Source organism: Hyla sarda, chromosome 9 (assembly GCF_029499605.1).
Source record: "Hyla sarda isolate aHylSar1 chromosome 9, aHylSar1.hap1, whole genome shotgun sequence".
NCBI classification, from domain to species: domain Eukaryota; kingdom Metazoa; phylum Chordata; class Amphibia; order Anura; family Hylidae; genus Hyla; species Hyla sarda.
In genome coordinates, this window is record NC_079197.1 from 15196411 (window position 1) to 15211532 (window position 15122).

General features: G+C 45.9%; 1 protein-coding gene across 4 annotated transcripts in view; it reads right to left on the reverse strand.

The window, feature by feature from the left end:
* Window positions 1-3152: 3152 nt before the first annotated feature.
* The window catches only part of GOLGA2 (golgin A2), a 55351-nt gene continuing 43381 nt past the window's right edge, over window positions 3153-15122 (reverse strand). For all 4 annotated transcript variants that reach the window (XM_056538640.1, XM_056538639.1, XM_056538638.1 and 1 more), the window contains 10 exons: window positions 14812-14925; window positions 14499-14723; window positions 13776-13875; window positions 13605-13693; window positions 12297-12453; window positions 9463-9530; window positions 9269-9371; window positions 7871-7977; window positions 7631-7790; window positions 3153-5050 (listed from right to left, as the gene is read on the reverse strand). In XM_056538640.1, coding sequence (XP_056394615.1) covers window positions 4806-5050; window positions 7631-7790; window positions 7871-7977; window positions 9269-9371; window positions 9463-9530; window positions 12297-12453; window positions 13605-13693; window positions 13776-13875; window positions 14499-14723; window positions 14812-14925 — 1368 coding nt within the window. In that variant the 3' untranslated portion in view covers window positions 3153-4805. The remainder of the gene's footprint in view (window positions 5051-7630; window positions 7791-7870; window positions 7978-9268; window positions 9372-9462; window positions 9531-12296; window positions 12454-13604; window positions 13694-13775; window positions 13876-14498; window positions 14724-14811; window positions 14926-15122) is intronic.

Here is a 15122-nt window from a genome sequence, read left to right on the forward strand (position 1 = left end):
GGACACAGCCCATTTTGACCTTAAGGACAAAGACAATTTAAATTTTTTTCGTTTTGTTCCGATTTCGCTATAGATGTTGTGATTGGCATTGATCATGGCATCTATAGGGTTTATGTCAGACATCAGTGGGATCGCTAATGTACACCATTATAGGTGAGGCTGATGGCAGCCGGAGCTTATCCGCTAAGTAGCGAGCGCTGCTCCTGTGCTGTTACTCCTTAACCGCTTAAGGACCAAGGGCGTACATGTACACCCCGAGTCTGCTCCCCGTTCTGTAACATCATAGCGGGTTGGGCCCGACCTCTAATAACAGCTGGGACCCGTGGCTAATAGCGCGCGGCACTGATCGCGGTGCGGCGCACTATTAACCCTTTAGACGCGGCATTCAAAGATGATCCCTTACCTTGCCGCCTCCTGTCCGATCGCCGAATGACCGCTCAGTGCCTGAGATCCAGGCATGAGCAGTCAAGCGGCAGAATCATTGATCAATGGTTTCCTATGAGAAACCATTGATCAATGTAAAAGATCAGTGTGTGCAGTGCAGCTATAACTCTGCAACAAAAAAAATAAAATAAAAAAAAAAAGTGGAAAAAAAAAGTGAAATCATTTAACCCCTTCCCTTATAAAAGTTTGAATCTCCCCCTTTTCCCCATTTAAAAAAACAACTGTAAATAAGAATAAAAATAAACATGTGGTATCACCGTGTGCGGAAATGTCCAAATTATAAAAATATATAATTAATTAAACCGCACGGTCAATGGTGTACGCGCAAAAAAATTCCAAAGTCCAAAATAGTGTCTTTTTGGTCACTTTTTAGATCATGAAAAAATGAATAAAAAGCGATCAAAAAGTCCCATCAATACAAAAATGGTACCGCTTAAATCTTCAGATCACGGCGCAAAAAATGAGCCCTCATATCGCCCCATACGCGGAAAAAAAAAAAAAAAAAGTTATAGGGGTCAGAAGATGACAATTTTAATCGTATACATTTTCCTGCATGTAGTTATGATTTTTTCCAGAAGTCCGACAAAATCAAACCTATATAAGTAGGGGATCATTTTAACCGTATGGACCTACAGAATAAAGAGAAGGTGTAATTTTTACCGAAAAACGTACTGCGTAGAAACGGAAGCCCCCGAAATTTACAAAATGGTGTTTTTTCTTCAATTTTGTCGCACAATGATTTTTTTTTCTATTAAGTCGTAGATTTTTAGGTGCAAAATTTAAAGAGTTATGATTTTCTAAAAGGTAAGGAGGAAAAAATGAAAGTGCAAAAACGGAAAACCCCTTGGTCCTTAAGGGGTTAATTGAAAGCTAAAAAAGAACAAGCCTACCACATGTAAACGTGCCCCTAGAGTTGCGTTTCCCAAACAGGGTGCCTTCGGCTGTTGCAAAACTACAACTCCCAGCATGGCATGCTGGGAGTTGTAGTTTTGCAACAGCTGGAGGTCTACTAATTGGGAAACATTGCAGCCAGGAGACAGGCTCGTTACTTTTTTTTTGGGGGGGGGGGGGGGGTTCAATTAAAGTGAACCCATCAACCAAAGGCAGTCCAGGCATGCTGGAAGTTGTAGTTTTACAACAGCTGGAGGCACCCTGATTGGGGAAACATTCGATTCTTAAAAAAAGAACCACAACCTTTATTTAATCTGCTGAATACATTTATTCAGAAAGAAACTTTATTTCCAACAAGATGAAATCATTTCAGCAACAGAATGGAAAGTGTAGCCCCCCCCCCCCCTCCCCAACCTGTGATGGATCACCCAATAAATTATAATAATTCCCCCCTATATTAATAAATCTCCAATCAAGAGGACACACACCAGCTTCTATAGAAGCTCCATCATATTATAGTACAAGATACCTGCAGCGAAAATGCTGCCGAGGGTCCAGCGTCTGATCCAGGAATATACAAAATGTTACACTCATACATTATGTACAGGAACCGCGTCCGTATTCAAGTCAGGAAGAAATGGAGGAAATTTCTACCATGCCCGCTCGCTCCCCCCCTCCCCTCCACGACCCAGGTTACTTGTGCGTTTTTTGCCTGGGTAAGAAGACAACTGACAAACTGCGGCGCCATCGCCTGTGTTGCTAACAGGATACGACCGCCCTTTGCAGCACGTGGTAAATGAAGGAATACTGTAAACCTAGCGACCGGACTCTCATCGCGTCAACAGTCCTATAGAGGGTTATGGGATTTACTGACGTTTCATACGTAGCATGGCCTCGGAAAGTGCTCAGAAGGATAATAAAATGCTGTAAAAAAATATATATATATATATATATATATATAGAAGCAAAACAAAAACCATTATATCCAAGGAAGCCAAATGCAGAATGACATGTAACAAGCTTATCGGTTCAGTGAGTACTGTGGTACCTGCATGATGTTAGCTTAGTGTTTCCCAACCAGGGTGCCTCCAGATGTTGCAAAACTACAACTCCCAGCATGCCTGGACAGCCTTCGGCTGTCCAGGCATGCTGGGAGTTGTAGTTTTGCAACACCTGGAGGCACCCTGGTTGGGAAACACAGCGTTAGCTTGTAGAAAACCAATAAACTTTATAGGTGGTCCAATCAGATCATGGCCGCATATATTGGGCAAAGGGTGGATACAGCTTTAAGAAGTTCTGCACCTAGAATCTTTTTCGAAAAATCTGATTACTAATGCAGACTGTAATGAGGAATTTGGAAACTGCAGAGACTGGCGTCAATCCGCTCCCCCTTCTCTGCTGTCAATTCGCTCCCTTGGGAGGCCCAGTGCCAGCATTGTCATAGGACACACACTGGTGTTCGGATCAGAAAAATCGGATTAATAATGCAGACTGTAATGGGGAATTGGGAAACAGCAGTGACTGCTGTCAATCTTCTCTGTGTCAATCAGCTTCCCCTTGGGAGGCCCAGTGCCAGATTCATCATGGGAGACGCACTGGTGTTCGGATCAGAAAAATCTGATTAATAATGCACGCTGCGCCTCCTCTGCTGTTAATCTGTGCCCCCTTCTCTGCTGTCAATCCGTTCCCCCCTTCTCTGTTGTCAATCCGCTTCCCCTTGGGAAGCCCAGTGCCAGCTTTGTCATGGGAGACGCACTGGTGTTCGGATCAGAAAAATCTGATTAATAATGCACGTTGCGCGCCTCCTCTGCTTTCAATCGGCACTTTCTCGGCTATCAATCCGCTTCCCCTTCTCTGCCATAAATCCGTTCCCCCTTCTCTGTTGTCAATCCGCTTCCCCTTGGGAAGCCCAGTGCCAGCTTTGTCATGGAAGACACACTGGTGTAAGGATAAGAAAAATCTGATTAATAATGCAGACTGTAATTGGGAAACAGCAGTGACGACTGTCAATCAGCTTCCCCTTGGGAGGCCCAGTGCCAGCTTTGTCATGGGAGACGCACTGGTGTTCGGATCAGAAAAATCTGATTAATATTGCACGCTGCGCCTCCTCTACTGTTAATCCGTGCCCCCTTCTCTGCTGTCAATCCGTTTCCCCCTTCTCTGTTGTCAATCCGCTTCCCCTTGGGAAGCCCAGTGCCAGCTTTTTCATGGGAGACGCACTGGTGTTCGGATCAGAAAAATCTGATTAATAATGCACGCTGCGCCTCCTCTGCTGTCAATCCGTTCCCCCTTCTCTGCCATCAATCCGCTTCCCCTTGGGAAGCCCAGTGCCAGCTTGGTCATGGAAGACACACTGGTGTAAGGATAAGAAAAATCTGATTAAGAATGCACGCTGCGCCTCCTCTGCTGTCAGCGCTGTGTCGGGGGATACATGCCTAACTACTGCAACGATACTCCTGTCGCTTTCCATTGGCAGATCGCTGGCCTCTAAAGATCAAGACGATACGATCTGGCCATATTAATCAGATTTTTTTTTTCTTATTAAAGGTGAATGATGTCTTGAAGAATCTAAATTTAACACGCACGTCAGACAATAATCCAAACAGTCTGTGATAGAAAATTCCGGTGTAAGCCTAAGCCCCCCCCCAAAAAAAACTGCTGAAGAGTATTACGACTATAGTAAAGGCGTGTTTAAAAATTAACCCTGTATGTGCTATTGTGTCATTAAATAACTGGGATTTCTGGTAAAAAAAAAAAAAAAAAACTCTTCTCTAAAACTTTCTCCCGGTCTACATCATGGCCGCCATAGAAGGTGCGCTGCATGGAGAACAACGTGCGGACTCCATTAGATGTCGGTCACAATGATCTTGAAGCTTTACCATGCAGTGTGCATAGAGGTTTAGTCACCAGTGTTTAACTGTTCTTTAATATCCATCACCTTCCGACTGGTCCCCCTCCACCCTCCAGTGCCCTTTGGGTACCAGCCTTCATACATCACCACTCGGTGAGCCGGTCATACCACTACAGTGCCAGGTTCCCTCCTTCATTCTTGATCCTTTCAGGTCTACTTCACATAAAACATTAGTGTTAGGGTAGTTTAAAAAGAAAAAAGGTGGCAGCGGTATGAACTTGGCAAAGATTAAGTTACCTAAACCCAATGAGCTCAAGAAAACAAAGCAGTGTGTAGTAATCTACTGCCCATCTAAATGGGATTAATGCCCTCTGGGTCAATCTCCTTGGGCAATGCCAATTGGAATAGAGAACATCCCCTCCCCCACATCATCATTGGAGACACAAACCTTCCCCTCCTTAAGGCTACAGCTCAGATGAGGGAAGACATTGTCCCAGCCCATTACATCTCCCAGAAGCCCCGACCATCCCGTCCCCAGCATCTCCTGTGGAGACATAAGTCACAGTCCAGAGAGAAGAAGGAATGGACGTGGTGGCTTGGACAAGAGGGACCGATCACCTCAGACGACCATAATCCGGACCTCATCATTCTCATCCACGCGGTAGAAGAACGGAATACATGGATTGTGGAGCAGGGATCCGGGACGTTCTTGGGGGTTCTGAATTTCACGTAGAAGCTGCATGATCTGCTTGGCTGTGGGGTCTTCAGAACTGGGGGCGGCGTTGGATCCTTCAGAAGACAATGGGGGAATTCTATGCGCTTTCTCTTCTTCTGCCTCCTCTAATAAGCTGACTTCTTCAAGGGCTGCGAGGAGAAAAAATGGGTCATCGTGAGCTACAACTGGATAATTGGAGGGTTCTCAGGGACTTAAAGGGGTACTCTGGTGGAAAACTTTTTTTTTTTTTTTTTTTTTTAAATGAACTGGTGGTAGAAAGTGAAACAGATTTGTAAATGACTTCTATTAAAAAAATCTTTATCCTTCCAGTACATATTAGCAGCTGTATGCTACAGAGCAAATTCTTTTCTTTTTGTATTTTTTTTTTGTGTTGTCCAGAGTGCTCTCTGCTGACACCTCTGTCCGTGTCAGGAACTGTCCAGAACAGCATAGGCTTGCAGTTGGGATTTTCTCCTGCTCTGCACAGTTCCTGATACGGCAAGTTTTCCACCGGAGTACACCTTTCAAAAATAATGGTCTATCCTTAGGTGGGAGTCCAACCTCAGGACCACCAACAATCAGCGCAACGAAACGGCAACGTGCTTACATTTAAATGGGTGCTCTCATTAAAACGAATTTTTGCTATTGCACTCCTTATGGTAAATAATAAATCTTTGTTTAAAAAAAAAAAGTTTTCTATGTTTTGTTTGTGTTTTAAAAAAGCTCCCACTAGGTGTCTCCCTACTTGTCCAGAGCACATTTCCCCCCATCTATTGCACAGACTTTGGACTCCTGTTGACCTGGCAGAAGTCCAAAATCAGGAAATGCTGAGGGGTGTGTGTGTGTGCAGCCTTAGCCAATCATAGCTCATCTCACACTGAACTGCTCTGGGCTGTGTGTAGCAGAGTGAGGGAGGAAGTTCTCCCCTGTATGGCTTCAGATGATGTCACGCCTGCTGGGGAACGCCCCCTTCCCAGTCTGTGAATCTGACTGAGCATAAAATACAGAACAATATCAAGGTAGAAAACTAAAATAATAATAAAAATAAAGGCCGGGGGAGGTTTATCATGATGGGGTCAGTGAACTGGGAGGATTATAACATTTAACAAGATCATGAGACGTTCTCTTTAAGGTAATATGAGCTGCAATACTGAAAAGCTTCTGTGCTTGTGTGAACCATGAAGGGGAGGAGGCACTTCCATAGGAATTAAACCCTTCCTCTCTATTAAAGGGGTACTCCGTTCCTAGACATCTTATCCCCTATTCAAAGGATAGGGAATAAGATGTCAGATCGCCGCTGCAGCCCCCCGCTATCATTACAGCACAGAGCGAGATCGCTCTGCACGTAATGACGGGCAATACAGGGGCCGGAGCAGCGTGACATCACGGCTCCGCCCCTCGTGACGTCACGGCCCGCCCCGTCAATACAAGTCTATGGGAAGGGGGCGTGGCGGTCGTCACGCCCCCTGCCATAGACTTGCATTAAGGGGACGGGCTGTGATGTCATGAGGGGCGGAGCCCTGACGTCACGCTGCTCCGGCCCCTGTATCGCCCGTCATTACGCACAGAGCGAACTCGATCTGTGCATTAATGATGGCGGGGTGCTGCAGCGGCGATCTGACATCTTATCCCCTATCCTTTGGATAGGGGATAAGATGCCAGGGGCGGCGTACCCCTTTAAAAGTTCTTGACAGCAATAGACGCCGCCTGTGACCCCTCCAGAGACCGGGACTAGGACCCCCAATGATCTCACAATACAGTGGAGTTTAGGACATCAAAAACTTCTGTCTGACTACTAGTTTACAGGGAACCGGTCACCTCTTTCACGCTGCCTGAAGTCATCAGGGCGGTACCCGGTGGCTTCTTCTTGCCCTGATTGATCAATCTGTCACTATACAGTAAGGCGATGTTCACACAGAAGAATTTCAAATGAAAATTCTGCAGAAAATCAATTTCCCATTCACCTCAATGTAAATCCTGAAGCAGAAATTCTGCAGCAGAAATTATGCTGTCTGAATGGGACAGCGGAATCCCACTGAAGTGTATTGGCTATAAATTCATGCAGAAATTCTGGTGTGTGAACATAGTCTAAGACAGTATTTCCCAACTAGGGTGCCTCCAGCTGCTGCAAAACTACAACTTCCAGCATTCTGGGAGTTGTAGTTTTGCCACAGCTGGAGGCACCCTGGTTGGGAAACAATGGCCTTAGAGATTAAAGGGGTATTCCAGGAAAAAAGGCTTTTTTTTTTTTTTAATATCAACTGGCTGAAAGTTAAACAGATATGTAAATTACTTCTATTAAAATATCTTAATCCTTTCAATAATTATCAGCTGCTGGAGTTGTTGTTTTCTGTCTGGCAACAGTGCTCTCTCTTCTCTGCTTGTCTCGGGAACTGCACAGCGTAGAAGGTTTGCTATGGGGATTTGCTTTTCTTCTAAACTGGGCGGTTCCCGAGACACGTGTCATCAGAGAGCACTTAGACAGAAAAGAACAACTCAACTTCAGAAGCTCATAAGTACTGAAAGTATTTTTTTAATAGAAAGATTTTTTAATAGAAGTAATTTGCAAATCTGTTTAACTTTCTGGAGCCAGTTGATTTTATATATATATAAGTGTTTCCTGGATAACCCCTTTAATGAAGGATGGTGGGGAGGGGTGAGGCTGCTGGGGACCGCCCCAATGACTCTGGAAGCTGACAGATTCCCTTTATCCCAGCCGTATCACTTACCTTCCCCAGTAGTTGTATCCACCTCCATCGGCCTATCTGCACTTTGTGCCGTCTGCCCCGGCTCTTTGGAGCCTCCTGTAACCTCCACATACTTCTTGTACCATTCGTTCCTCTCGGCCACCAGTCTCATGACCAAGACTTGCAGTTCCAACAACTTGGCCTGGGAAGAAAAAGGAGAAACTGTTCTAGAGATGGGGATGGGGCCCGTGGTCATTCAGCCCATCACTTGTGTGCACCAACCTTCATCTCTTCCTTGTCCTGGGCCAGTCGGCTGATGTATTCCTCCTTCTCTCTGTGTCGTTCTTTCAAGATCGCTCTCTGACTCTGATAAAGTGCAATGTATTCCCCTACGGGCAGAAGTGAGAAGACGGCCATTCAGTATCTTACTATATATATATATATAATGGGGTTGTCTGGGCCTTCACCAGCATCGGTGTCATATTGACAATCACCGGATCACCCCCTGATCTCTCCACTACATTGTTCTATTTCAACACACAGGAAATGCTTGGTGGGCGTATCCTGTGTGCCGAGATGGGATCCCCCGCAATCTACTTAATGGGGCCCCAGGAGTCTGCTGGAAGTGGGTATGCCTACCCAAACACTGCGCGGCACCTGACACGCCCCTTTCATATAGCCCAGAGAGATACATAGTGGGGGCATGTTGGTTGCGGCGTCAGAACAGCCGTTTCCAGCAGACGCTTCCAACAAAAAAAAAAAAGTTAATATACAGTAATTTAACTCCTTCCCTAATAAAAGTTTGAATCACCCCCCTTTTCCCATTTAAAAAAAAACTGCGTAAATAAAAACAAACATGTTGTATCGCCGAGTGCGGAAATGTACGAATTATAAAAATTATATCATTAAATAAACCGCACGGTCAATGGCGTACACGCAGAAAAATTCCAAGGTCCAAAATAGTGTATTTTTGGTCACTTTTTATATCATGAATAAATGTATAAAAAGCGATCAAAAAGTCCAATCAATGCAAAAACGGTACCGCTAAAAACTTCAGATCACGGCGCAAAAAATTAGCCCTCATACCGCCCCGTACGCGGGAACAATATAAAAAAAAGTTATAGGGGTCAGAAGATGACATTTTTAAACGTATAAATTTTCCTGCATGTAGTTAGGATTTTTTCCAGAAGTGCGACAAAATCAAACCTATATAAGTAGGGGATCATTTTAATCGTATGGACCTACAGAATAAAGAAAAGGAGTCATTTTTACCAAAAAATTTACTGCTTAAAAATGAAAGCCTCCAAAATTTACAAAATGGTGTTTTTTTCTTCACTTTTGTCGCACAATTATTTATTTTCCGTTTCGCCGTAGATTTTTTGATTAAAATGACTGATGCCATTACAAAGTAGAATTGGTGGCGCAAACAAATAAGCCATCATGTGGATTTTTAGGTGCAAAATTGAAAGAATTATGATTTTTTTAAAGGTAAGGAGGAAAAAAAACGAAAGTGCAAAAACGGAAAAACCCTCAGCCATTAAGGGGTTAAGAGAAGCCTTGTGAAGGAGCCCGGTGTCCGCTCAGAGCAGATGACTGACCGTTCCCTATGCTCCTCTCCATCTGGATGCCAGGCACAGTATACAGATTTATTGGTGGACTGAATTATAGGAAGACACTTACCTATGGTATCCGTTTCCCCTGAAAGCTGTATACACCGATGTTCTAACTCTTCCACCCTTTCCTTCAGTTCAACTCTCTCCTGCATCAGGTCAGTGAAGCGGAACTAAGATCAAATAAAGGAGCAGAGAAACAAAATAAGACACCAATACATAGAGAACGAGTGTAGGCCCGCGGGATACTGTGATAAAACCTACCTGCAGCTTCTCCATGGCGCTCTGAAGAGCATCATAGACCTCTCTGGGAACACTCTCCATACCGAGTTCTGTCAAGACACAAGGATTCTCAATAAGAACTAAGCAAGGAGCAATGCTGCTAAGTAGGGCTGAGCGGTGTACTGGTTCATACCGAATTCCGAAATTTTTGTGCCGCACGATATGGATTTTGCCCCGTACCGCAATACCGGTTTGGCCCCTCCCCCTTTGGAATAAATGAATTATCAACCCAGCGCTGCGCTGTCCCCATCGGGGAACCACTCACATGTCACCCGCGAGTGCTGTTCTGCCCCCGCCCCCCCAATTAATTATCAGCCCAGCGCTGTCCCCATCGGGTTAAATACATGTCCCCCGCATGCGCTGCCCTCCTCTTCCTTCTGTTTGTTGCGGCCGCCAGTGCTGACACACTATACCAGTGGTCTTCAACCTGCGGACCTCCAGATGATGCAAAACTACAACTCCCAGCATGCCCGGACAGCCAACGGCTGTCCGGGCATGCTGGGAGTTGTAGTTTTGCAACATCTGGAGGTCGACAGGTTGAAGACCACTGGTCTATACTGTGCGGTATCCCTATGCCCGGGCTGCAAAAAATAAACAAAATAAAGTTTAACTCACCTCCCGTTGGTCCGGTACCGGCCTCTCCTGCTTCTTGGGGACGGGAACGTCGGACAGCCGTCAGCCTATCACCGGCCGCAGCGATGTTCCACCTCGGCCGGTGATAGGCTGAGTGCACTGTCATGTAAGAAGCCGGCTTCTTACACGACAGTGCGCTCAGCCTATGGCCGACGTCAGAACATGCGTTCGTTTATGTTGTTTACCTTTTGCCACCCGGGCATTGGGATACAGCTATAGAGTGTCAGCGCCGGCAGCCGCAACAAACAGGACGAGGAGGGCAGCGCTTGCGGGTGACATGTGAGTATTTATGAGGGCAGCGCTGGGCTGATAATTTGGGGGGGGGGGGGGGGCGCAAAGGAGTAGGAAATACAGTTATATACCGTGGAACCGCCAAAAGTTACAAAAATACCGTGATACACACATTTGGTCATACCGCCCAGCCCTACTGCTAAGGTTTAGGACTACAACGGGATACCCACCGCCATCAACATTTCTCAGGTAGAATTTAGAAATTCACAAATTGTTCCCTCAAGTAGAGCCGACTACACCCCTATACTAATGTAACAATAGCAAGTATAGAATTAGGGCCCATTCAGCAAGGAACATATTCATTCTTTTGGCTGAATCCGGATTTGCATCAAAACTTCAATAGGCACTTGTTATATTAACAAACTTTGCACAGATCCATAGTACAAGTGACCATAAGAAAGTTTGTAATATATCTTAGAAGACAAAAATGCTTCTTCTGTTATCAAGCTTCTTCCCTCTCCTGTGAGACTGTATTACACTTTTGAAAATTAACTCAGCTTTGTCGTGTGTCTGCAAGACAAGCAATACAAGTCTATGGAGGGGGAGGAGGGAGCTCAAGACAAGCAATACAAGTCTATGGAGAGGGAGGAGGGAGCTCAAGACAAGCAATACAAGTCTATGGAGAGTGAGGAGGGAGCTCAAGACAAGCAATACAAGTCTATGGAGAGGGAGCTCAAGAGAAGCAATAAAAGTCTATGGAGGGGGAGGAGGGAGCTCAAGAGAAGCAATACAAGTCTATGGAGAGGGAGGAGGGAGCTCAAGACAAGCAATACAAGTCTATGGAGAGGGAGCTCAAGAGAAGCAATAAAAGTCTATGGAGGGGGAGGAGGGAGCTCAAGACAAGCAATACAAGTCTATGGAGAGGGAGGAGGGAGCTCAAGAGAAGCAATACAAGTCTATAGAGGGGGAGGAGGGAGCTCAAGACAAGCAATACAAGTCTATAGAGGGGGAGGAGGGAGCTCAACACATGCAATACAAGTCTATGGAGAGGGAGCTCAAGAGAAGCAATACAAGTCTATGGAGGGGGGAGGAGGGAGCTCAAGACAAGCAATGCAAGTATATGGAAGGAGGGGGGAGGAATCGCAAGACAAGCAATGCAAGTCTATGGAGCGGGGAGGGGGGGGGGGTCCATGAGCTCACAACAAGCAACACAAGTCTATGGATGTATGTATGGGAGAGGAGGGAGCTCAAGACAAGCAATACCAGTCTATGGAGGAGGTGGTGTGAGGTCAAGACAAGCGATACAAGTCTATGGAGGAGGAGTGAGCTTAAGACAAGTAATACATGTCTATGGGGGAGAGGGGGGGAGTTCTGTCCACCAGCTCTGGAAAAACCACAAATTATAGATGTAAAATACCATATACAAGTTATACAATGGACAGGAGTAGGGCTGCTCCTCAAGTAAACACACAGGGCAGTGCATTCTGAAACGTTACTTGAAATTACACACTTTTTTTAGCTATGAAACTTCCATGGTGTGCACTGAGCAACAGAAGCCCATTGAGATCAATGGGATTCTTTTGCAATCCATAGTGTGCATGGGCCTTTAGAGGACACAATAGTGTTATTTATCGTGGAGAAGCTCTTCTCCTCTTATAGTACTGTTCCATAAGAGCAGGAAGACCCCGGGATATATTTTTTTGGATCAAGCGCATTGATAAAAGACCTTCCAAAGTTTATGGCAGCAATATCAACAATAGATCCATCCAGCAGTAATATATACAACACTGTGATTTAAAAAGTCAGGACTAAGGGCTAAAGAGGCAGGTAACATGTCGATTTTCCTTCATCCAAGCGCTGGATCCAAGGCCCTTTTTTCTCTGTTACTGTGGAGGCTGCATTGGGATTTGTGTGCAGAGCACAGATGAGCTGGATAAGACTGATATATTTACCTGCAGGGAGATTGGAAGGACTAGATTTCTGCAGCTGTCTGAGCTCCGATATCTCCTGCAGGAGCTGCTTACAATTCCTTTTCTGCTCCATAAGCTGCCGCTCCACTTCATCCCGCTCTCCGTGTAACTTGGAGAGGGTGGAAGAGAGGAATGTCATCTGCAGGAAATATAAATAAAATAAAAAAAGAAGATGAGGCAGTCACCATTTCACTAGTACGGATCCACCTATCTGTGGTGAGAAGGTCTGATCATCAGATCACTTGTACAGTGACCCCCCGACCTATGATGGCCCCGACATACGATCATTTCAACATGTTGAAGGCAGCATCAACATTAGATGCTTTTGTATGTCGGGGCCATCGCATAAACAACTATCCGGCAGCGCAGACTGCTTCAGCTGCCACCGGATAGGCGTTTACGGTGCCCCGTGTGGTCCGCTGACGATCACTTACCTGTCCTCAGGGCTCCGGCGCGTCCTCTTCGGGATCCCCTGCATCGTCGGCGCTCTCCATCACGTCGCTGCGCACGCTGTCCCATCATCCAATAGGAGCGGCGTGTGTAGCGACGTGATGGCGGCGACGGAGAGTGAGGATGCCGGGGAAGCAGAGGCATTGTCGGAGCGTCAGGGACACCACGGGGACAGCGATGGATGGCGACATGCAGGGCAGTGGTGACTGTCCAGAGCGGCGGGGACACGTGAGTATAACCTCCAATACCAGTGGTCTTCAACCTGCGAACCTCCAGATGTTGCAAAACTACAACTCCCAGCATGCCCGGACAGCCGTTGGCTGTCCAGGCATGCTGGGTGTTGTAGTTTTGCAACATTTGGAGGTCCGCAGGTTGAAGACCACTGTCCTATACTTTACATTGCACGGATCCCTCAACATACGATGGTTTCAACAAACGATGGTCCATTTGGAACGGATTACCATCGTATGTTGAAGGACCACTGTAGAAGGACAGTCTGAACTATAAGGCTATGTTAACACGGGCAAATGTTTGCAGAAATGTTTGGGGGGGGGGGGATGTTTAAGAGGGGGAAATGACCACATGGAAATTTGCCGGCACTAGGACCGCTTGGACATGTGCCGTCTCATCAACAGAAATGCATTTCAGTGTTGACTCTACAGAAAGAATACACAAGTCAATTCCATCTGCGGACTCCGGAATCGAAATTCTGCTATGTGCACAGTGCAGCAGAATCCCATTAAAATCAATAGGACTCTGCAGCTGCGGAATGTCCAAGCAGAATTCCACATGGAAAAATTCCATCATGTGAACCAAAACGTAGCTGACGCGAACACTAACCATTTCTTCTCTACTTTCGAAATCTTCCGGAATAACCAGTGACGACTTAGGGATTTCTTCTTCAAAGACTTTGCTCTCCACTCCGTCCCCTGAAGAACACGGATATATATAGTTTAGTCCAAAACCATGCACCGCTAATCGAAGCGATAAAATGACGTGACTAGCCATTACCTTCAATGCGACTCAGAGCTCTGCTTTCTGGCTCGCTGCGAATCTGCATCATCTGCGCTTTTAGCTCTTGGTTTTCTTTGGTAAGAAGCTCCAGGTTTTCCTGAAAGATTAAAGACTCCGGTCAGGAAGGAAGAGTAATAGAGGGTACATCAAGCAGTGTTTTCCAAACAGCGTGTCTTCGTGCATGCGGTAAGTTATAGTTTTGCAACAGCTGGAGGCACCCTGGTTGGAAAACCCTGCCATAGACTTTAAACTGAGCAGCAGTGCCCTTACTATCGCTTCATTCAAACAAGGGCACTATGGGTGTCATAATGGAGAAAACTCCTGTAAGGCGGCTTCTTTATATGTTTATATAACAGTAAGTGGTTAATATACTTGTGTGCAATTCTATATCACAGCATCCTATTATAAGGCTGGGTTCACACTAGGGAATTTTCTAATTTTAAGGCAGAACTGCGTGGAAATTCCGATGCAGCAGAATCCCATTGCTGGCAATGGGATTCTCCTGTACAGTACACGACAATATCATAGGCAGATATTTTGGCACTGAAGTTTTGCTATAGTGCTTGCTCATTCTTTAGGCGGAATCTGCACCACATTGTCTATGGGGACCGCAGCGCCCACACGGTCCTAGCGCTGACTGATTTAGTCAGCACTGGCCCCGTTTGATATCTCCATAGTGTGAACCTCGCCTCGGTGTCTCGGCTGTTTTTCACAGCTCACCCTGCTTTGTTGCAGCTCCTTCAGGTGCATTTCTGCGCTGACTTTTCCCTGCACCTCGTCGTGCTGCAGTCTGTCCATCAGCTGGGCCTGCAGCAGGTACTGCCTCTGGAACTCCTCCCGCTCTATGGATACTTGCTGGTACGCTGCGACATATTGCTGCAGGTGAGCAGAGATCTCATCCCGCTGAGTTTGCAGCAGTTGCACTTCCTGTTCCTTTGCTGCAAGCTGTAACAAAAACCACATAAAGCAAATCAATGATGCAATGGTGAAAAAGCTGAGATACTTGGTAGTAAATCCCTAACCACAGGCTCACCTGCTCCTTATAATCTGCTATGCTCTCCTGTAGCTGCCCCAGCTTCTTGGCCAGTTCTTTCTTCACGTGCTGCTCACCCTGAAGACCATTGGTTAGCTCCAAATTTTCATTTGTCTGCAGGACAATGTGAATAAATAGCAAAGACTAAACACAAATTCTTTGTTTTACAGTTCCATAGGTCTGAGTCCACTCAGAGGAAACTTGATAGAGTAAATATCCAAGTAGAAAGTAGACGGCGACTCACCCGATCTTCATAGTATCTTATTTTTCAGTGATACTTACATCATAGCAAGGGGGAAGACAGACAGGGG